Genomic DNA, 25,111 nt, shown 5'->3' with positions numbered 1-25,111 from the left:
TGTTTTCCTTGTTTTTATTTTAGTCCAAATGGTTTGACAGGGGGTTCAATTTGCCGATTGTGCCTTTTCTGCTACAGCCTTGATTGAAGACTTTCATACAGAACCATAATCCGAAACTCTTTTTTAAGTATGTTTAAAAACATATCTATTACCAAAACCTTTTATTTAGAAGGTGTCTCAGTTGTTGTTTTTTTAATTCCATTGTGCAGTTCAGTTCTGCCTGGGGGCGTCTGCATAAAGAGCGAAGGAAATCTGCATTCTGGAAGGTATGGGATGTCATGGCATAGCATTGGCATCAAATTTCAAAAGCCTGTGTTTGAATCCACTAATGTTTTCATGGGACAGTTATTGTATGGTATTCTACTGTCTGCTCCTGTTCTGTTTCCTGAAGTGCAGATTTTGTGTGTTTGCAGACGTGCTATGAAGCGCCACATCCAGTTCAGCTGCCCGTTCCAGAACGCGTGTGTCATCACCAAGTCTAACCGCCGTCAGTGCCAGGCCTGCCGCCTACAGAAGTGCCAGGACATAGGCATGCTCAAGGAGTGTAAGTGGGTCTTCTGCTTACTCCACATGCAGAGAGAGACCTAGAAGGCCCTGCGCTGATGTACCCTTTGAAGACAAAAAAATATTATCCAGTTTTCTTTTCCAATGCTCGAAAACACAAGTCATCTGTAGATATGAAAGATACTGCAGTGCATGCAAAGTTAAGCAGAGGATTCATTTTGTATTGAGAGGCACAGTTTGCTTTTGTCAAAACTCTAGAAATATAGTGCATATAGCGAAGATATTTTTATTTATTTATTTATTTATTTATTTATTTATTTATTTATTTATTAGCAGACACCCTTGTCCAGAGTGACTTACAAAATATAACAGCAATACAAAGTGCAATAATACAGTGCAATCCAAGGCATAATACATTTTACAAATTCACAGTTTACACAAGTGTATATGAGATATACAGTAAACAATATACAACCCTAATTCCAAAAAAGTTGGGACAGTATGGAAAATGCTAATTAAAAACAAATAGGAGTGATTTGTAAATCAGTGTACTTTGACTTGTATTTAAACAAAAAAATTATAAAGACAAGGTATTTGATGTTTTACCTAATCAACTGCATTGTTTTTTGAAGATAAACGTTTATTTTGAAATTGATGCATGCAACACGTTCCAAAAAAGTTGGGACAGGGGCAATTTAGGACTAATAGCGATGTGACAAGTTGAAATAAGAAGGTGATGTGAAACAGCTGAGGCAATCATGTAATCATAGTATATAAGGAGCCTCCAAAAAAGGCCTAGTCCTTCAAGAGCAAGGATGGGTCGAGGCTCGCCAATCTGCCAACAGATGCATCAGCGAATAATCCAACACTTTGAGAACAACATTCCCCAAAGACAAATCGGTAGGATTTTGGGAATTTCACCTTCTACAGTGCACAATATAAGTAAAAGATTTGAGGAATCCGGTCCAATCTCGGTGCATAAAGGGCAAGGCCAAAAACCACTTCTGAATGCGCGTGATCCCCGATCCCTCAGACATCACTGTCTTAAAAACCGTCATGAGTCTGTAATGGATGTCTTGACATGACATGGGCTCGGGAATACTTTGCTAAACCTTTGTCAGTCAACACCATTCGCCGCTGCATCCACAGATGCAAGTTAAAGCTTTACTATGCAAAGCAGAAGCAGAATCAACACCGTCCAGAAGCGCCGCTGACTTCTCTGGACTCGGTCTCATCTGAGATGGACAGTAGCACAGTGGAATCGTGTTTCGTGGTCCGACGAGTCAACATTTCAAATAGTTTTTGGACAAAACAGCCGTCGTGTTCTCCGGGCAAAAGAGGAAAAGAACCATCCAAGCTGTTATCAGCATCAGGTCCAAAAGCCAGCGTCTGTCATGGTATGGGGGTGTGTCAGTGCCCATGGCATGGGTAACTTGCACATCTGTGAGGGCACCATAAATGCAGAAAGATATGTATACATTTTGGAGCAACATATGCTGCCATCCAGACGTTGTCTTTTCCAGGGACGTTCCTGCATTTTCCAACAGGACAATCCCAAACCGTATTCTGCCCGGATTACAAGCGCATGGTTGCGTAAGCAGAGAGTGTGTGGGTGCTAGCATGGCCTGCCTGCAGTCCTGACCTGTCTCCCATTGAGAATGTGTGGTGCATTATGAAGCACAAAATAAGGCAACGAAGGCCCTGTACAGTTGCGCAGTTGAAGAAATGCATAATGGATGAATGGGAGAAAATTCCCCTTGCTAAATTTAACCAGCCGGTGACTTCAGTGCCCAAATACTTAATAAGTGTTATTAAAAGAAAAGGTGATGTTACACAGTGGTAAATAGTCGACTGTCCCAACTTTTTTGGAATGTGTTGCAGTCATCAGATTTGAGTGTATATTTTCAAAAATAAATTAAATTCACAAAGTAAAACATCAAATAATGTGTTAATAATGTGTTTTCAATATAGTACAGGGTGAATTGAATTTTCAAAAGACTCTTTTTGTTTGTTTTTTTGCATTTTCCATACTGTCCCAACTTTTTTGCAATTGGGGTTGTATAAGATCTTACATCCTAGAATGAAAAAGCTGAAAAAGAAATATTAGACATTAGACAAGATTCAGTTAAGGCATCTAAATGATAAATTGTCCAAGCATTAAACCAGAGATTGAAAAACAAGAATCTAAAGGATGTTAGAGCTGGAGAATCTAGGTTAAAATCTCAGCTCTTCATTTCTGGGCCATATATAGATATGATAGTGGGCTAAATTATTGCATCACCCTCGTTATTAAATGTCATTTGGCATGTGGAGTCCAGCTGATGCGTAGGTGTCTTGTACTTTCTCATTTGAGCTGGCGGTCCTCAGTAGTGCATCCTGGTTGGGGAAGGTTTATCAGTCAGGCCGACAGTGTTGGCAATTTGCTTTTACAAGATTGCTCTGTCTCTGGGAAAATGGCATCCCCAGGTGATCTGACCAGTCATTCTTCATGCTGCCCTCTTTAGCCCTGTAGCAAGACATGGAATTGTCTTTGGAACATCTCTGGACACCGCTGATAAAATCATGTCAGATGGTTAGCCGTCACCATTCTCTGCAGGATCTTAGTATGTATGGTAACCCTGACAAAGTGCTTTAACCACCTAAACTGCTTCACTGGATGTCAAAGCCACACTTTAATCCTGAGGTAAAGCCAGCCAGACCGGTTCAACTACATTTTGCATCACACCAATGTCATGAATGTTAATCTCCATGGCAGGATGTTGTACTTGATCAGCTGGTTTCACAGACCAGTTTAGCACTTCTCTTAGTCACCTTAGTCACCAAGACTAGTGCTAATCCATGTCTGTGAACCTCATTATTTATCTTGGAAGTTTACCATATATTATTGTCATGTCTTGATCGACGATTTTTACATAAAAGTGAAAAGTCAAATGCCTTTTCTGTAGCCGATGTTTTTTGAGCTTGCATGCCAGTTTTTCTCTACTGTTTCTCCTGGTTTCTATAGGCTGGTTTCTGTTTGTGGGTTGTGGTTGTAGCCAAGGTGGGGCATTCCTTATTGGTGGGTTCTGAGGTGAAGGCTGTGAGCTATTGGCAGATCCTTCAGTGCCTGTCGGTTTATGGCCTCCTGTCACTCTTCCCTTCCTGGGCTTAAAGGCTCTGATTTGTACACCGGCTTAGCAGGGGTTCTGGTGGGGATTTCCATGACATATAGCAGAATCATCCTGTTTACCTTAAGCTGTGACTCTTAAGATAACAGGGGGTGTCCTGCTGGGCTTTATTGCCTGCCAGCGGACACTCCAATAATTTTACAAAGTTGCAAAAGGGGGAGAGAGACAGGGCAAATAAAATACATCAAAGCAGAATTGTCCTTTCTTCTTTGTATCTGGTCACTATATATGTAAAAGAGGCATTCATAGAAGTAATTATTTATTGTTGTTTGTTTATTTATTTGTGTATTGATTGGTTGATGTGCAAATGTGTTTGCCTGCTCTATATATTGTAGTGTAACATTGCTGCAGTAAAAAAATAAAAAATAAGTTTTGCAATGTTTTTGATATATTCTGTATTTTGTTAGATCACTCTTTACCTCAGGCATTTTTTTGTAAGGATGCCTTCTTTCCATAAAGCAGTGGTGAGGAACCATACCCAGCAGGATCGCAGTAGTACAAGTTTTATACATCCAGTTATTTTTTTATCCCACTTGCTCATAACATGGAAAACATGCCTAATTAGTTGAGTTTGGCACATAAATTGTTCTAATTATAAACTGGCAAACAGATAGAAGACACTGTGGCCTTCCAGGACCAGGGTTCCCCACCACTACCATAGAGGGCTGCCATGCTTTGAGTATACTTGTTCTTTTGAATTCAAACCCCACCCAGTCATGCGTGTTCATGTGCATTTCCTAGTGATTATGTCTGACGAGGCAGTGGAGCACCGTAGGGCACTAATCAAGAAGAAGAAGAAGCAAGTTCACAAGGAGCCACAGCTCTCTGAAGAGCCCAGCCTCACTCCACAGCAGGAGAATCTCATTCAGGAGCTTCAGGAGGCCCATAGAAAGACCTTTGACATCACCTTCTCTTGCTTCAAGCATTTCAGGGTAGGACAGCACCCACAACAACATCCATGTTGTAATTCAGACCTCATGTGGGGGTTTGAGGGTCATTCTGTAGATGCTGAGGATCTTAGATTTGGTAGGGATTTGTGCATTTACTCAAGTCCTATGCTTTATGGCAATTAGGTTATATTGCAGTAATGAACCGTAACTGCAACCTTGAGAAATGCAGTGTGATGGTCTCCTACCTGACATGATGAGGGTTTTAGTTGTTAAAATTGTTGCAGAATGACCATTAGTGACGATTATTGGCAAAAAAAGATTTGTTAATGCCATAGAAAGGACATCCAAAGAGCTGCTGATATGAATAATATTGCTCTAAGTCACATTTGAGTGCATGACATAATAATAAATAGAGATCAGCTATAGGCCAATTTCATTGAATTTCATTGAAGTAGATTGGGCCAGATTTAGCCAATATATTTCCCATGAAAGAGCACAACACTTGGTCTCAAATTCCTTAGTTCCCTGGTTATATATTTTTCTCCATTGCTCTCGTGAGAATTTGAGTCCCAGTGACCAAGCAGTGACTATGTCAATTATGCGCAAATTCTGTCAGCAATGCTTTTTGTGCATGTCTCTTCACACGTGTGCTCTTCGTACCACTTCCAGTGTGCACAGGCATAGGTATTGCTTACAAGTCCAACTTCCTCATTCCAGCCCATCAATCGGACATCCTCCCTGGGGAGGCAGGATTACATCAGCTCCACACCTGTCAGCACCAGCCATAAGCAGCCAACTGAGTCTCAGGACGCGGGAACGAGCAGCCACCAGACCCAACTCCCGTCTGACTCAGGAGACCATGAAAGCAGTTCACCCCCACAGGAGCCATCAGGGGTCTTCTCCATGTTGCCACACATAGCAGACCTGTCCACCTACATGATCCAGCAGATTATTGACTTTGCCAAGATTCTCTCCTTCTTTAAGTGAGTACCATTGGACAAGTGTAGCCAGTGTGTTTGGAGCTCCCCACTCGGGATTGGCACTCATTGGCACTCCTCAGCGGTTCTGCACCACAGTGGCTCCACACCAGTACAGTGTTAAGCCCGTTATGCCAAAAGACTGGGTCTCTCGACTCGGGAGGCTTTACACTGTACTGATTTTATTTACATCACTTGTAATGTGCTCATGTGCCGAATGAGCCCTGTTACACAAGTAAGCTGGTACAGGAAGGGGGAAGTGTGGGACATGGTGTTGAGGTCTCGGCAATGAACATACAGTATGTTTCACCTAAAACTACCTGAATGCTTTTTAGTGTCTAGGAAACATAAGCAAAAATGGAAAGGTATTATTCTGATTTATGTTCTTGTTGTTTTTATATTTTATATTTTATAAGTAGTTCCATTTACATTCCTGTCCAGAATGTCCAGTTGAAACACCTGAGTGCTACACATATAGCGCAATAGTTATAATTGAAGCCAAAATTGCTGCAGCACAGTGGCAGATGGCTGGCTGTCCTCACTGGTGGTTTTTAACTTGGTCTTCTCAGGGGACTCTTGATTGAAGACCAGATTTCGCTGCTGAAAGGCGCAACGTTTGAAGTATGTCAGATCCGTTTCAACATGGTGTTCAATGAGGAGACGGCGACCTGGGAGTGCGGACCTCTGATCTACCATATGGAAGACGCTGCCCGTGGTAAGTTGTCCTGGCCTGTGTTGGGTTGAATATGGACCCTAGCCTTAACAAAAACAAACAAACAAACAAAAACAATAAAATGGTGCCATCCTCCCTAATATTGCCATTGAAAAGGTGACTTCTCCTGCTTTCTTATATGAACAGAACCCAGAAACCTGGTATTTAATAAGTATTAATTTCATGTGCAGCAAAGTAAAACTTGTTTCCCCTGCTTGCTCTTTCCGTCCTCTGTGAGAGATTTCTTTAATGAGCCAAACTATTGGCTAAAATGAAGAAGCAGATTCTGCACAATGCCAGCAGCACAATAAATGAGGCAGTAAGTAGCCCAATTAATTAATTAATAGATCAATATTACCATATGGATGCAGTAGTGCAAATGTATTGGTTTTATCCTACTGTTATTCTTTACCCGGAGCCTTCATGGTGTTTTTCCTCAATGTGTTTACTGTGACTCAAGGGACCAGGGGAGAGTACTTATCCCCTGCGATAAATGCTGTTTTCACGAGTCTGTGGACAATCATTGAATCACCACTTGGAAGGTGTCTTTATTCTAAACAAATAGGAGGATGGGGATAATTACTGTCATTATAAATGAGTTTTCTTGAGCTTTTCTTAACTTCAGAATAGTATCACTTCTTCAAAAGCAACCAAACATGCAAAACTGAAGTGCCTGAATTCAGTGCTGAATACAATGACAGTCAAACAGTCCTTTTAGCCCCCCTGTTGCAATTCTTTTTGATGTCACCACTAAATGAAGATCTGATGTACAGTGATTTTTGCCACAATAGCCACACGCCCCAGTGGAATGACCCTTCTTACACATTGGTTTCTCCCAAGATGTTCGTTACCGCTCTCCAAGGTAAATAAACTGTAACTGCTTTATAAAAAGGTGGCTTTGGTTCTAAGAGTTGTTTCACTGCCAGTTCTGCAGCTTTTAAATCAATCAATCAATCCATTTTTATTAGGTATAGCGCCCTTTGCAAGGTTGCTACAGAGTGCCTTACAGAGTAAAAGATCACTAATTCATGCACAATGTAAAAATATACCATTAGGCATGGCCAAATATTTGCTGCCAAGAAGTGTAATCGTAACTGAGAAACAAAATCGCTTTAAAAGCAATTGTGTAATGTTGTCCCCCCCAACCCCTTGGCAGTCATCCCTATCCAGGGCTTACAATTTACACATCATAAGAAAAGTGCAGAAATCCAAATCAATACAAAATGTAATTTAAGCATTACAAAAGTGCAGTAGTATAATCAATACAAAGCACAGGTTTGTGCAGAGGTACAGTTAATATAAAATCCAAAGCGTACATCCTAGTTTAAAGAGCTAATATCACAGTAAACAACAGTCATAATCATAAGTAAGGAAGCATATTTATATAAAGTGCAAAGTTACAATAAGCTGCTATACACTCTATCCTAAGCTTATGTAATGACATGGGCCATAAATGATTAAGGATATTATCCATTTGTTCCTGACTTAGAGACAACATAAAACGCCATGTCTATTTTATGCTTGGGCTGCTTAGAAATCTGGGACTACCTGAGTCAGACGTATCTGGTGTTTGGGGCCTGCCTGTTCCCATTCAAATTGAGTATGTGCCCCCTCTTGTTCACTAAGATGCTTTTAAAGGCCCTGTCTTCTTTTTCAAGTGAAATGTGATTGAATCCAAGCCAGGGCATATACAGCATAATCACCACAGGTGCGGCACCGAACCAAACCAATCCCACCTACTCAACTGTCAGCCTTCCAACATTGTGTTATCGCCCGCAAACCTATGAAAGCACCTCTTCTGATTTACTGCAGCAGATTAATAAAGGAGCTTTACATGTATATAAGAAAATGAGCATGACTGTTCAGGGATTCAATCATTTAAAGTGAACCTCTGGCTTTATCATTCAAAGGCCAGAGTGTGTGGTTCGTCGGGTACTTTGTGTTTTTTCTGTGCTCCGTGTGAATCATGACCCTCTGAGTACCAGTGATTCAGGGCAAAGTGTCCACGGGGAAGATTTTCTTTACACAAGAAATGTTGAACGACATCAGAGCTCGTATCCTTCAGGTCAAGCTGCCAATTAGTGTCTCTTCAATGTTCAGGAGGTTGTCATTGCTGTTGCTGTCAACTGCTGCCTAGCAACCCCCACAGCACTCCAGTAGCATTATAAGAAGGTGAATATGAGGGTTATTTGAGTTATATGAGGTACAATTTGTTTAGAGAGAACTCTTGAAATGAATGAAGTTTTTTTTTTTATGGGATACATAGTGTTTTCACCTTTTCTCCCATTGCTTGCATCCCTCTTTTTTTTCCTAGCCGAAATCCAGCAGTGCACTTCAAACAGGTGATGAGAAGTGCATCACAAGCACACGTTGACTTGGATGAGGGCCGCATGCTTTTAAATCCCTTCTATTTGAATCTCTATATATAATCTTGTATATATTTATTTTTTGTGTTTGTTGTTTTTTTGTTTTCCTGTCACCATCATTCATGTGGTCACTGAGCCAAAGTCAGATCACTGGATACCATACATATCTTCAATCACTCTCCTATAGACATTGTTCATAACTATATTCCACGTCAACTCTCGTATAGCGATTCCATAATTGTACATACAGGCAATAGTTTTATATATAGATGCCTCTCATTGTGTGTAACATCTTTTTCACTCTGACTGTCCAATCAATAATAGGTGCTGCAAAAAAACATCAAGTTTCATCAGCTATTCTTTCATATTCTCCATGTGATGCAAATAGAAATACCAGGTGCTAAAATACTTGGGATCACTGAAGCTGTCCCTTTATTAATGTTCCTGTGAGCTGAAACAAATATGTCAGTGAAAAAATTGCAGACAGTTGAGAGAATTGCGGGCTGCCAGCAAACACATTATTTCCTTCATGCCTTTCCTTTAATCATTTTCCACATATTATAACTTTCATTCTATTATAAAGGAAAATATTACATTTTTTTCTTTCTGAAAGCCCCCACAAGGACTAAACACTTTAAGGCTTATGGCTGATTTGAATGAAACATACATACTTGTACAGTTAGGTCCATAAATATTTGGACAGTGACACAATTGTCATTATTTTGTCTCTGCACGCCACCACAATGGATTTGAAAGGAAACAATCAAGATGTGCTTTAAGTGTAGACTTTCATCTTTAATTTGAGGGTAGTTACATCTAAATTGGGTGAACGGTGTAGGAATTACACCCATTTTTATATGTGGACCCCCAATTTTAGGGGCTCAAAAGTAATTGAACACACTAACATAATCGTGAATTAAATTGTGAGTTTCAATACTTGGTTGCAAATCCTTTGCAGTCAATGACTGCCTGAAGTCTGGAACCCATAGACATCACCAGATGCTGGGTTTCTTCCCTGGTGATGCTCTGCCAGGCCTGCACTGCAGCTGTCTTTAGTTCCTGCTTGTTCTTGGGACATTTTGCCTTCAGTTTTGAAGGTGAAATGCTGTTCAATTGGATTCAGGTCAGGTGATTGACTTGGCCATTGCAGAGCATTTCCACTTCTTCACCTTAAAAAAGTCTTGGGTTGTTTTTGCAGTATGCTTCGAGTCATTGTCCATCTGCACTGTGAAGCGCCGTCCAATGCGTTTTGAAGCATTTGGCTGAATCTGAGCAGATAATATAGCCCTAAACACTTCAGAATTCATCCTGCTGCTTTTGTCAGCAGTCATATCATCAATAAATACAAGGGAAGCAGTTATCCTGGCAGCCATACATGCCCATGCCATAACATGCTTCACAGATGAGGTGGTATGCTTTGGATCATGAGCAGTTCCTTCCCGTCTCCATACTCTTCTCTTTCCATCATTCTGGTACAAGTTGATCTTTGTCTCATCTGTCCATAGGATGTTGTTCCAGAACTGTACAGGGTTCTGTAGATGTTTTTTGGCAAACTCTAATCTGGTCTTCCTGTTTCCTGTTTCCATCTTGTGGTAAACCCTCTGTATTTACTCTGGTGAAGTCTTCTCTTGATCGTTGATCTTTGACACAGATACGCCTACCTCCTGGAGGGTGTTCTTGATCTGGCCAACTGTTGTGAAGGGTTTTTTCTTCACCAGGGAAATAATTCTTCTGTCATCCACCACAGTTGTTTCTGGTGATGTCTATGGGTTCCAGACTTCAGGCAGTCATTGACTGCAAAGGATTTACAACCAAATATTGAAACTCACAATTTAATTAATGATTATGTTAGTTTGTCCAAATTACTAAAATTGGGGGGACCACCTACAGTGAGGGAAAAAAGTATTTGATCCCCTGCTGATTTTGTACGTTTGCCCACTGACAAAGAAATGATCAGTCTATAATTTTAATGGTAGGTGTATTTTAACAGTGAGAGACAGAATAACAACAAAAAAATCCAGAAAAACGCATTTAAAAAAAGTTATAAATTGATTTGCATGTTAATGAGGGAAATAAGTATTTGACCCCTTCGACTTAGTACTTGGTGGCAAAACCCTTGTTGGCAATCACAGAGGTCAGACGTTTCTTGTAGTTGGCCACCAGGTTTGCACACATCTCAGGAGGGATTTTGTCCCACTCCTCTTTGCAGATCCTCTCCAAGTCATTAAGGTTTCGATGCTGACGTTTGGCAACTCGAACCTTCAGCTCCCTCCACAGATTTTCTATGGGATTAAGGTCTGGAGACTGGCTAGGCCACTCCAGGACCTTAATGTGCTTCTTCTTGAGCCACTCCTTTGTTGCCTTGGCTGTGTGTTTTGGGTCATTGTCATGCTGGAATACCCATCCACGACCCATTTTCAATGCCCTGGCTGAGGGAAGGAGGTTCTCACCCAAGATTTGACGGTACATGGCCCCGTCCATCGTCCCTTTGATGCGGTGCAGTTGTCCTGTCCCCTTAGCAGAAAAACACCCCCAAAGCATAATGTTTCCACCTCCATGTTTGACGGTGGGGATGGTGTTCTTGGGGTCATTCCTCCTCCTCCAAACACGGCGAGTTGAGTTGATGCCAAAGAGCTAGATTTTGGTCTCATCTGACCACAACACTTTCACCCAGTTCTCCTCTGAATCATTCAGATGTTGGCAAACTTCAGACGGGCCTGTACATGTGCTTTCTTGAGCAGGGGGCCTTGCGGGCGCTGCAGGATTTCAGTCCTTCACAGCATAGTGTGTTACCAATTGTTTTCTTGGTGACTATGGTCCCAGCTGCCTTGAGATCATTAACAAGATCCTCCCGTGTAGTTCTGGGCTGATTCCTCACCGTTCTCATGATCATTGAAACTCCACGAGGTGAGATCTTGCATGGAGCCCCAGAGCGAGGAAGACTGACAGTTATTTTGTGTTTCTTCCATTTGCGAATAATTGCACCAGCTGTTGTCACCTTCTCACCAAGCTGCTTGGCGATGGTCTTGTAGCCCATTCCAGCCTTGTGTAGGTCTGCAATCTTGTCCCTGACATCCTTGGACAGCTCTTTGGTCTTGGCCATGGTGGAGAGTTTGGAATCTGATTGATTGATTGCTTCTGTGGACAGGTGTCTTTTATACAGGTAACGAGCTGAGATTAGGAGCACTCCCTTTAAGAGAGTGCTCCTAATCTCAGCTCGTTACCTGTATAAAAGACACCTGGGAGCCAGAAATCTTGCTGATTGATAGGGGATCAAATACTTATTTCCCTCATTAACATGCAAATCAATTTATAACTTTTTTGAAATGCATTTTTCTGGATTTTTGTGTTGTTATTCTGTCTCTCACTGTTAAAATACACCTACCATTAAAATTATAGACTGATCATTTATTTGTCAGTGGGCAAACGTACAAAATCAGCAGGGTATCAAATACTTTTTTCCCTCACTGTATAAAAATGTGTGTAATTCCTACACCATTCACTCAATTTGGATGTAACTACCCTCAAATTAAGGATGAAAGTCTACACTTAAAGCACATCTTTATTGTTTCCTTTCAAATCCATTGTGGTGGGGTACAGAGCCAAACTGATGACAAATTGTGTCACTGTCCAAATATTTATGGACCTAACTGTATATCATCATGGCAAGAATAATTGGTCTCTGGAATAGAGCACTATAGGCAGGGGGAACAGCCCTAGGCTACAAATGGAATAAATAATAGATTAGATATCAATCCATACAATTATTAGCTAAACGTGAATTTGGACTCAATAAGCTCAAGGCAGCTGGACCCTCGGACAGGTAGCTGATCAGGTAGCTTCCAGGGGATTTATGACCCCATGTTTTCTTTGATGGTGATGGCCTGCTGTTGGTGTACGTGAAATTAAGTAATCCAGTGTCAAATCGGATCCATTATATATATTTCATAAAGCCAGCTTCCTTAAATGATTTTGCTTTTGTTTTCTGACTCTCGCTGTCTTTTTGATTTCAGCTGGGTTCCTGCCCCACCTGCTAGACCCCCTGATGAAGTTTCACTACACCTTGCGCAAACTGAAACTACAAGAATCAGAGTACATGCTTATGCAGGCGATCTCTCTCTTCTCTCCAGGTAGACCTTTGTTCAATCACTTGGCACTACATTGCACCATTGATTAGCCACCCCTGCAGTTTCCCTTCAAGTTTGTGAAGCATAGCATTTTCAAATGCCTCTACCTTTGAAACATCCTTTTTGTGATAAAATATTTTTGTATTTATTTAAAGGGAGGAACAAACAAAGTAACAAGGCAGAACACCCCCCCCCCACTATTTCCACCCTCCTCCCATGATGGCAACCCCCCCAACCCCCAAAAAGGATTCACAAGGATGAAATTAAACAGAAATATAACAAAAAAGAAGGATCAGATCAATGCTTTTACATAACTACTTAATTGATCCATTACATTGTTTGTTCAATTAAGTATTCAATTAAGCAATTAAGAGCTCAATTGAAATAAAAAACAGCAGGGCAGGGTACTGATCATCAATGCCGGTAAGTTGTCATTGTTTAGAACATGCTTACCTTTTCTGTCCTTGACATGAGTTACACAAGGTTTCAAAGGTCCAGAGTTTTGTCATTTTTTGTCATCAGTTTTGCAGCTATATTTTGTGAATTTTTTTTATTAAGGCTGAATGAATGGTCAAATTGTAAATTAAGACTTACTGGTGAAAAGGTTAGTTGCCTCTGTGTGTCACCCTGAACAAATCTGAAATTCCTTGCTCTCTGACATTTTAATGAGAAATAAAACCACATTCTTGTTTAAGAGCATTTTGCAGCAGCAGGATGTTGTTGTTAACATAAAGCTCACCCCCCTAGTCTCTGAAAGTGGGTTCAGATAAAAACATCTGCTGCATGACTAATTTGTTCTGTTATTGCCATTGAATTTGCACTGCTGCGATTTGGCTGTTTGCTATCATTTGATTAAGGCATTCTGAAATGCTATTTTCTGCCCAATATTTCTTTCACTATTGTGAGGTTTATTTGTCTATATAAATTTATAAAAGCAGAGAGTAAAAAGCCGGTTAAAGCTACATTAAGCTACATACAGTAGGTGATAGTATGTTGTTTAGTTCTGTTTATGCAAATCCCACAGTGCACATTATAATTTTGTCACATTGTATTAATGCAGCAGAAAAATGAATAAAAACAATATTTTAGTAGTAGTAGTAATATAAATAATAATGCAACAATTTCATTATTTGTTTGTCATGTGTAAGTACATTGGGTTTCCTAAATGTTCTCCTCTACTGTGATGCTAAGAGGCTTCTAGCCAATTATAATTAAATCTGCGTCACAGTCCATTGGCAGTAATTCCCACTGAAACCTTTAGAGTAATGGGGTGGAATACCAGGCATTGCAAACCTGTGCTGTGATAGAATATCACATTGAATTCTGCTAGGTGACACCTGCTTCTAAACATAATACATATTCCTGTTAGAAAACCCGGTGTGCGTTTTGTATTGTACATCTTTCTGCAAATAAATACATAAACATGTGCATGATTTTGCACCTCCAACATTAAAGTATGATGCTACTTAGAACTGAGTTGTGCATACATGTGTATTTTAATCATATATATTCTTTGTTTGTTTTTTATTTGGTAGACCGCCAAGGTGTCTCACAGAATAAGGTCATTGACAGGTACCAGGAGATGTATGCTTTGACGTTAAAGGCTCACATTGAGACTACAAGAACTGGTAACAAGTAAGTACACCATATTATTTTTTAAGCATTTGTGTTCCAGTTATATTATTATTTAATTTTATTAGAGAATGGGTGCAGGGTCATGGGTATCTTTGATCAACTTTATTTTATTAAACGTCTTCACCAGCAATTTGTCTCAAAGTGCTTTACAAGTTAAAAAAAACTTGAGAAAATGTAAAAGCAACAAAGAACAAATTAAGAAATGCCCTTTTTTTGTAAATCTTTAAGATGGATTTAAATCCCTGATTCCTAGTAGAATTGTGTTACAAAGATTAGGGGCCGAACAGCAAACATCCCTGTTACCTACAGAGCGAAGGCACACACGAGGGACACAGCACAAGTCATGGGGGGGGGAGTGTTGAAGGACAAAGGATCAGTTGGGTAAAATGGCCCCAGGTCAGCAGAGCCTTGTAAATCAGAAGAATAATTTTAAAATAACGTGAAACCTGACAGAGTAAGATCTTAAACAGGAGTCGTACAAGAGACCTACATTAGATTGTATTACTTCATATATTTATTAATGGTACATACGAAGAGTTAACACTTTTATTATTTATTATTTATTAACTGTCAACTGCCAAATAACTATTTTGCATATCAACACAATCACAAGTTAATATTTTGTTTTCCAGTAGAATACTATACAGAATATGACCTATATTTGATATTTGAATATTTCTAAAATATGAATTTGCTGTGCCAAATTATCTGAGACACAGAACGCAATGGCCAAGAGGAATGAACTAATGTTTGAATTATGAGGTTAAGCCCAACATCTGTTTAAACTCACTGTTAACACCTAATCAGGGCTACCTTGACAGAGAATCAGCTCTGTTTTCCTCATAATGATAATTTGAAAATATTCATCCAGCTCATATCTCATATAATGGGCACATTGTCCTAGTGGTCATTTTGAAAACCATGAGCACAGGGAACTATGAATCATGTTCAAAATGTAAGCGAAAATCTTATTTTAATCCCAATCAGTGTCTCAAAAAGTTTGATTCTGATTATCAAAATGCAACAGAATGTGGTTTCTCCTTAAAATGCAGATATCACAAGGTAGCCTAAATAAGTATACCATAAGTCCCTCTTTCTAAGCAAATTGAACTGGCCCAAACACAATTATGTCAACCTTCATAACCCCCCAAAAAACATATGTATATTTCTGACAGACATAAGAAAGCATGTTAATTAAGTAAAATCCTATGGTGATGAAGTAACTGGTCACTTTTTGGACATTTTATTAATGGAACCTTTAACATACACTGTTGTTCTCAAATTGAATATCATTTTTACAGGGTCAGGGCCAAGTTAACTGACATGAAGTGCTTAAGATTAATACATTAGATCTGTAACAAGCTGCTATTAGATCTGGAAGGCAACAAACATGGCCTTCAAGTATACATGCTGTGCTGCTTAAATCCAGATTATTGTTTCTTCTTCTTTACTTACACTCCTCTTTATGAGCAGAAAACGTGGGCTGCACATCTAAAAAATATTTTCAAGACCGATACAGTGGGCTTAAAAGGTACACATACCTTTTATTTTTTGTTTGCATCGGTGAATGCATAATTGGGCGTATGTGTAATCAAAATACCAATTTGTTGAAAATGTGGAAAGAGAGAGAGAGAACATTCTCTTTGCAAATATGAGTTAGTTCACTCATCCGGTTATTAAGGAACACTGTAGATTAAGTGCTCACATTACGAGCTATTAATGAGAGGAACATTCAGAGTGGTTCCATATGTTTCATTCTTTTTCACTGCTAGAAAACTTTGGGGCAGAGTCTATGAACCAGAGCCAGAACTAGAACCAAATATGTGTTTTTCTTTAATGATTGATTATATAAAAAAAGATTAATTGAATGAAGAAAGAGAAAAAGAAATGTTCTGGAGCAGGAGCTGTCATGTAGATGGTACGTACCAATATGGCCAGTCATGGTGTGCATAAATGATGTGGGGAGAGGAGGAGAGCTAGATTGGATAACAGTGTGAAGAGTCTCCCTTTTCCACACCCCCCTTCCTGTTTCAGACATCTGTTTCCCAAGATCATTGCCTGTCTGACCGAGCTGCGAACGATGAATGAGGAGTATACCAAGCAGGTGCTGCAGATCCAGAACATCCAACCAGACGTCACCCCTCTCATGATAGAGGTCTTCAGCAAGGACCCAGAGTGAGTGAGGAGACACGCACCCCCCACCCCCCCCCCCCGCCAGAAAGGTCTCGGAGGAGGAGGGATATTCAAACCTTTGCAGGTGCCAAGACTCCAAGATGGTGGAACATGCTCTGTGTGAGGGGCCTGCTTTTCACTCATACTGCAAGTCATCCTTTTCCCCGGGGAAGCACGACATTTCCCAGGAAGGAAATATAAAGGAAAAACGGGTTAAGCTCTGCTGCTGCTGCTTTAATGAAAAATGATCAAATACATTTCCATTTCTTTGTTCTTGTAAAACACTAGAAATGTCCTTGAATGCGCCCCACCCACCTGTTTGCCCCACCCACCTGTTTGCCCCGCCCACCTCTTTACTCTGGTCCTAATTGTGTAAATTGTGCTGCTCCTCTCACGCCAGATGATTTGAGCGTGGCAGCCTGGATTACTTTCCCTGGTAAGGAATAATTGAAGCTCCACAGTCAGACACTTGGGATGTTGTCCTTTATCAGCATTACTAAAGGCTGGATGTGGTGTCGAGCACAAGACCGATGCCGGGAAGCCTGGAAGGCCTTCAGGAGTTCTGGTGCTTGTGAAAGAGGGCAGTGTAAACATTCGTCTTGAAGGCTGCAGCAGCTGAGGTCTTTAAAGTCTGAAATGGGCTTTTTTTAAATCTGATTTCTATTTTACAGACTGAGCATATTATTTTCTTTCCTTGCTTTCCTTTTAAAGCAAAATCTATTTTTTGTAATACACGTAAGCACCACTGTACGGACACTCACGTCAAGGAACTCCAATGTGGTCGATGTTTTAAAATTCGTACTAATGATCACAAACGATCCCTCAACTAATGGGTATATATATATAAACGCTTGTTGTTTACGTTTAGTTTTGTATTTGGTTTATAGAATCCCTTCAGGCTGCGGTGTTACTGGATTAGAAAATTGCATTGATGAATGTAGTGGAAAAAGGTAGGGAAATTGTGATGGGTGTGTGTTTATGTTGTTGGAAGAGTCAGTGATTCAGGAAATGGATTTAGAGTGAAAGACAAGGCATATTTATACCACATCTGTCTGACAGCTCCATATAAATAATGGGCTGATGCTGCGATATAATTCTCCAAACTGAGCCAAAACCATTCTAAATGTAATATCGAACTTCAAAGTTTGGCACTAAATCTCGTTCACTTTTCTTCTGACATGCTGCTCACATGTTCCCATGCTCTCTCCTAATCCACAGCACACTTTCTTTTGGAGTGGTCATGGGACACAAGACACAAATTAAACAAATCAGGGATAAGCCTTAAATGTGTGGAAATGATCTTATATAAATATATATAATTTGGATGATGTATATAACATATAGCATATTATTTTTCAGTCCAGGTACGCTTTTGAAGACATGTAAAGTTGTTTGTGACATTTGATGCTACTATTTTTGTTTTGTCTGTTGTGAAGTTGTGAAGCAGAAATAATCTGTGATTTGATCATACGTATACTTGTTGTCATTACTGATATACTGTACACTTACAAAACCTTCTATACCAAAGCAGATTTCACAAATTATAACGGTCCAAGTACAAGGCTTCCTTCATTGTACTGCAGGAATAAGGCACAACCAGACCCAAAATGGTTTGGATTACTTGATCGTTATTTAATCGGATAATTTAGCGGCTACACTGCAATGGATTGCAATGTGTGGTATTTGAGGTGTAACTTCACCACACAGCACAAGTGGCATTCAAGACCTCAGCTTAAGAAATTCAGGGAAAAACTTTAGGTTTTTAATCGGAAACAACAGGAGTGAAAAAAAGCTATGTGTGAGTTCCATGTTCCAAAAGCAGGAGGTATTCACATTGAAGACTACAGTATTTTGGGGTCTTTTTTGGTGTTCATTCCACTTGAGCTAAGTATCCCTAGGCTGGCGGCAGGATATATTTCAAATGGAGAACTTGGTAACGTGCTGGACTGAGTGTGGGCCTGGAGGACTCCTGCTTTCAATGTGCGTTTCACTGACGTCACTTTCTCAGGTTATTGACTGTACTGCAGGCTTTGCTAGAATTCTCGAAAAGCCAGGACAGACACCAGCAAGACAAGCATCCTAGAGTTCTCCCTGTTGTCTGCCACCATCCACACTGTATCTCTCCGAGAGGCAGGGACATGAGAATAGTCATGGTTGGACTCCTCTTGCAGCTCCCTTCATTTTCTGAGTTTATTTACGGACAACTTCAGAAACAGGTGGACCAAGGCTCCATGCGCTGGCTGTAGACGCTCTCACATTTGATTTAGGTCGGTGGCAATGCAGGTAACCCTTGTCAGTACGCTTTAGCGGTCTCTCAGTCGAAAACAAAAGAAGAAAAAAAAACACTTGGTTCTATTTTTCCAAAAATAAATTACCTTTTCTTTTTTCAACAACAACAACAAAAATCCCATGTATGGAGACACCATTGAGTGTTCTTCTAAGCGCTCTTAAACTCCCACATAATCTACAAGGACGTCTGGCTATTTTCTAGGTCAGAATATACCGCCTGAAAAATGAGACCTTCAGGTAGATTGTATTTGCTTTGGTTCTGCATCTAAGAGTGCTTTTGGTTGCATCATCCTGTGGAAGGCAAGAATGAGATGTAAGATTCCTAACTTAAGGCAAAATACATACATAGTCCAATTATAGCTCCTTTCTTCACAGTCCAGGAGAAAAATGCATTGTACTGGGACTATACCAATTCAATGAAAACCTAAATATTAAAATAGTCATAATAATACAGTACTAATAGTAAAAAGAAAATCTGGTAACACTTTACAATATGTCTCCCTAATTACATAGTAGGTACACAATAACTACATGTTAGTTACTCATAAGAACAGTGTAATTATCAGGGTTGGGGTCAATTCAATTTAAATTGAAATTCACTGCTAATTCCAACTCAAATCTTATACTTTTTTGAATTGATCAATTCCAATTTGAATTCTTAATGATTCTTGTAGTTCAAATTCATGAATTCATGAATTCTAATTGGAATAGAATTGGAATTGTGAATGTTTCAGTCTTTGGAATTGGAATTGAATTGGAATTTAGACATTTTCAGCTGGAATTGAATTTGAAATTTCTCATACTTCAGAATTTGAATTGGAAATGCTTTTCATGTGCCTTGTTTTAATCATTTTACCATTTTACCCTTTTTAATCCATTATGAATCCTCTATAATGATGTATTATCTGTTCTTAAACTATTCTATTTTGTAATAATTGTGATTTTCATATTTTTTTTTAATTAATTATACAATACAATGTTTACAAGACAATGTTTTATCATTAAAATTACAGGCAAATGCTTCTCAGGTAAATTTTTCCTGGCCTCCTAGCAACTGAGGATTTTCTATTATCTGAATCTCAGCCAATGAGTTCCTCATCCACCTAATAGACACTCATACAAGACAGTGTCCTAGTCCTGCCCTCTTGATAGGAAGGATATATCACAAGAACCATCTCAATTACTTGCAATTACCCACTTTTCTAAAACTTACTATATAAAGACCTACCTCACTGTCCTTGTTTGTTGAGTAGAAGGATTGTGGTGGTTTTGACTGTGTTAACATATATATATATATATATATATATATATATATATATATATATATTTAAGGATTGCTTGTGTTTTTGACTTGGACTGTTACTGAGAACCCTGATTTTAATTGATGGTAACAAAGAAGGAAACCGTTAAGGATTAAGGAATTGGTGTGGGAGAAATATCGAATTGGAATTGAATTTGCAGAATTTATCCTAATTTGGAATTGAGATTAACTGAATTGAAAAGGAATTTAGGAAAGTGTATTGGATAATGAATTGATTTGATGGAATAAGGGTGTCTGCCAAGAAGTAAAAATAATAATAATAATAATAATAATAATAATAATAATAATAATAATAATAATAATAATAATAATAATAATAATTTAAAGGGATAAATAATTGAATTGGAATTGAATTAGTGGAATTGACCCCAACCCTGGTAATTATGCATTTGTTAACATGTACTTAATGTGTGTTAACATCTACTTAATGTGTGTAAAGTGGGGCCATACCCAGCAGTGGCTTATGTTTAGTTTCTGAACTGGGCGGACGTTGTCAAAATTGGGGGGCTTTGTCCCCTACGGCTATGGAGCCGGGCATAAAATGTTGGGGAGGACCATTTAAGCTTCTCTCAACAACTGTGCCCCGCTAAACCTATGCCTATGATGCCCTGTATAGCACCAAAGGCATCCTTACCAGACAAATATGTACTTACATACACCGTTAATCATTTTTACACATGAAGTACATGTTAACAAATGCATAATTACATTGTTATTATGAGTAACTAATATGTAGTTACTGACTACCTACTATGTCAGTAAAGTATAATTTGGGAGTCCTATTGTAAAGTGTTACCGTAAATATGGGGAGATCATTAAAGATGCAGACATTTCTCCTTTCTTGGAATAAAATATGACATTTTGATTTATTTTAATGTTCCTCTGGTTTGTTTGTTTGGAAAGTATGTATAATGTATAATCCATTGATGTTGCTGCTGTCCTCTCTGTGTTGTGCATTGAGTTTACACTTCTTAGTTGACTGCCGTTGGGTTTGGTGAGAGAAACACTTTCAAATAGTAATCAGAAGCCTAGTCTCTTTGAAACTATGGCGTGGTTCAATCTCAGCTTCTAAAACACGAATGTGCCTGGCAACGAGTACATTGAAGCTGCCGATGAGAAACCAACAACAGCAGCAGCTACAACAAACTCACAGCAGCAGGGAGGAAAATAATGGGTTTGCTGTCACACCCCAAGGCAATTATTTTTAACCGTGTAAGAGTGTAGAACTTTTATCACTTTGTTGCCTGGGTGTTTCTGTTTCCCTCTGGTTTGAACGGCATGCAGGTCAAACGATGCTTTGCGGAAACGGAACCAACTTATATTGCACACGGGAACATGATCTCGATGTCTTTTTTTTTAATTACATGTCTCAGGGTAATGTCATGCTGGCAGTTTGGTGGTAGGCTTGCGGCGGTAATGAAAATGGCTGTGTGCAATTTGGAATGGTTTCATGGTTTTATATGTGATGCTCGATAAAATGGTTCCATTTAGGCTTTTCAGCTGATGCTTTGAGTGTGTGAGGGAGCTGTTCATTTTCACACACATTATAGATCGAGGTACCTTTTATAATACCGTACATATGTGTTATTGCCTTTGTTGTATACTGTTGCTTAATGTAATATAGCAATTCTTTTTTTTAATTTTCTTTGCTTAACATGTAAATGTGAAGCAAATCAACAGACAAACAAGCAGTGGTGAACTGGTGAAGGCATATCAAGTGTAGGAATGTTCCTCTTTTAAAAACTACTGATATTGACCATCACGCTGCTCCTTGCATTTCTGTCTCCTTATTTCTCTCCTTTTAATTTTGTGTGCACTTTAATATTGTGCACTGTGTCTTAAAAAAATAAATAAACTACGCAACAATTACAATTAATGCTTATTTGGTTCTGGGTGTTTTTTATTATGCCAATCATGACTGTACCCTGTAGTCTTGAAAGATGGCAGCCTTTAAGAGCCTTTTCAATTCAAAATGATGAGAGTGTATATATGTCATGACCAATTGAGTTGGGGGGGTGTTAAAATATTGCCCTGTGAGTGCCATACTGTCACATTTGCGAAGGGCAGACTTTGTCAAGAGTCAATCAGTCAATAATTGTCATGAATTAAGGCTATTATACGCTGAGTTCTGAACTACTTCATTTAGCTCATCACTTAACCAAACACAATTACTACGGGTCTAATGTCTTTAACACAGTGGATTAGAGAAGTTTACTAATCCGACTTAATCGTCTTAATTAAAGTGCTTAATCCGGCTTCACCAGAGATGGATTTTGGGAGCCCCAAACATCATCATCATCATATTAAGAATATGTTTATTTTCAAACATAGATTACTACTGTGGTCTATGCACTGGAATCTTGAATTGAAAAGCCTCTCGCTTCCTCACTGCATAGATTGGTTTAGATAATGGATCAGATAATCCGACAGCTCCATCTAGGGGCTTTAAACTTCAATGCAACATCAAGGACAGGATTTTCAACCTTGGTTCTGGAGTAACACTTGTCTCTATTGGTTTGTGAGCTCTTAATGAAGGTACTTTATGGAAACCTTCATTAAATTAATTATGTGCTTAATTAATGTGCCTGATAATGGTTTTCAATGTCCGTGAAACTCCTTAGATTAGGGGTTCAATGAAGAGGTTATCTGAAAAGGCAAACAACAACAGGTTACTTTTAAATTGTATCCTTATTGTCTCAAGCAGACACACAGTAAGACTACAGTCTATCGGCAAGATGCACTACAGACTGTATTTGCTGTTCTATGTGCATGGGTTCATTTGTAAAGGTGCCAATTTGGTGGATATATTCCTGAGTAGAATACGTATGTAAATTGTTCTGTGTCTATATACAAATATTTATTGGGGACTTGCACCATGACTTGTTACTAGGACAGACCTCATTTTTGTTCAGGTCTGGTAGCATACCCTGAGTCACAGGGGTAACTTACAACTTTTCAAAAGGTACTTGAGCAGTAAACATTAATTAATGAATCCATGTTTACCACTGTTTTTTTCCCCTTCTATTTTTTCCTTGGTCTCTTCCTCAACTATTACTATATTTTCATGTTGCTATACCGAAGGTGTACAGTGGGGATATTTGATGACAAATTGATTCTGGTCCCAGAACAGAGGTCTCCTATACAGGCCCCTCTGGTATCAATCAGGTAGTGTAGTGTTTTTAGCCAGTGGCTTTAAACCATGTTGTTTCAGGACTAATTAAATCAATACTGTTTTCATGTAATTGATGGAATGAGAACCAGAAAACCTTGTGACTTGGCAGAGGGACACTGTCCTACATCAGGGATTGCCTATCATGGTCTCTGTGGCTCTTGGTTCTTGGCCCACTTGAGTTCCTGATCACTTAGGCCAGTGGCTCTCCTGGCTGAACTATTGATTTACTAACCCAAGCAAAGGTAGCACCATTTCCAGAAGTGAGGATGTAAAGAAACCTGCAATGCCACCAAAAGCGTCACCCTTCAGGACCTGGGCTGCCCACTACCAGTTATTATAATGTTATATTTTATTATTTCCTAGCAGATGTCCTTATCAAAAATAGTTTACATAAACTTATCCATTTATACAGCGGTTTTAAATGAAGCAACATTGCTCAAGGGTACAACAGCAGTGGATGGCTCAGCACCATAGTTTTGGAAACAATTTTAGAACATCAGCTTTAATTGATTAAATGATTCATCTTTTTGTCTCCTGTGTAAATGGTTATGTAATTAATTCTGCTCTGTTAAATGAAATCCCTGGAATTCAACCTCAATGGATACAATCCACTTGTTATATAGCGAAGCTGTGGTTTTAAAAACTGATTTACTTTTAAAGTAATGTAGGAAGGATACTAGCAGGTGAAGGTTTTCTTGTAGGCCTTATTTACATAGGAAATACAACCACTTTAATTAGTCAGATGTCATGTGGAAAGGATAGTAGCAGATTAAGGTTCTCAGTCTATGAATGACGGTAAAGACAGACCCATTAAAACAAGTGTTCCAATGCATTCCAAAGGATTTCCAAGTGCTTTTAAGTGTGACCTCTCAACGATTTAGCCAGGACTGTCTAATCCCAACTCAACCCATTGCCCTTGCTTTATCCCAATTCACATGCCTGAATGAGAAGGTATCGCCTTGGTCTCGTCTTAAAATTACAGTACAGTATTTCAAATGCAGTTGAACTCAAGTCTGACCATACTTTACAAAAAAAAAGAAAAAGGGTGTTGAAATGTATGCTTTGCCAGAAGCCTGAACATCTTGACCCTTTTGCATTTTTTCAGTGAAAAGCTAGAGTAATGTACTTCAGGAAATAAATGAACAATAAAACAAAAGTATTGAAGGGCAATAGATCCTCACTTTTGGAGGATTGCAATTACCGAGAGCAGAAATGATTAAGGGCCGACTTCACATTTTCTGGCGAATCCACAGACTCCTGGAACATCGATCTAAAGTACCTCCACCAAGATAACCACGTGAAATACGACGCAAGGGATGTTCCAAGTTCAAATGGTAGGAAAGCAAGCACAAAACAGCGAACAACTGAATTTCAACCTGTATATACATTTACAAAAAAAAAAAAAGAGACCACACGATACACTTTCTTCATTTCCAGGCTAACCTACTCTTTATTTAATGCAAATTACAGTACCAGTTAACTATTTTTGAACCAAGTCACACTGAAGAACAAAACGGACTTATTTACAGGGAGGTGGGAAACATTTAGCATACTTTCACAGAAAAAAAAAAAAAAGTTTATACTTAAAATAAAATAAAAATGTTCAGTCACAAACAGAGGCATTCAAGTAGTAATGTTATACAGGTCTTTTTTTTTGTTTTTTATTGTTTATTTTTTAAATCAAGACAGCTTTTTTTTTTTTTCCCCACAAGTGTATGCGATAGTCTGTATATAACCCACAGTCCTTTCCATTTTTTTTTTTCTTTTTTCCTTTTAATT

The 25,111-nt window shown here is 39.0% G+C and overlaps 1 protein-coding gene across 2 annotated transcripts in view; it reads left to right on the top strand.

Moving 5' to 3' along the window:
• nr1i2 (nuclear receptor subfamily 1, group I, member 2) overlaps positions 1-22,036 on the top strand; it is a 52,900-nt gene extending 30,864 nt beyond the window's left edge. For both annotated transcript variants that reach the window (XM_066706890.1, XM_066706891.1), the window contains 7 exons: positions 414-544; positions 4,413-4,603; positions 5,279-5,544; positions 6,108-6,253; positions 12,630-12,746; positions 14,279-14,378; positions 16,413-22,036. In XM_066706890.1, the coding sequence (XP_066562987.1) occupies positions 414-544; positions 4,413-4,603; positions 5,279-5,544; positions 6,108-6,253; positions 12,630-12,746; positions 14,279-14,378; positions 16,413-16,557 (1,096 nt within the window). In that variant the 3' untranslated portion in view covers positions 16,558-22,036. The remainder of the gene's footprint in view (positions 1-413; positions 545-4,412; positions 4,604-5,278; positions 5,545-6,107; positions 6,254-12,629; positions 12,747-14,278; positions 14,379-16,412) is intronic.
• Positions 22,037-25,111: the final 3,075 nt, after the last annotated feature.

The sequence above is a fragment of the Amia ocellicauda genome, chromosome 6 (assembly GCF_036373705.1).
Source record: "Amia ocellicauda isolate fAmiCal2 chromosome 6, fAmiCal2.hap1, whole genome shotgun sequence".
Taxonomy (NCBI): domain Eukaryota; kingdom Metazoa; phylum Chordata; class Actinopteri; order Amiiformes; family Amiidae; genus Amia; species Amia ocellicauda.
This window is presented reverse-complemented; position numbering and strand designations above follow the sequence as displayed.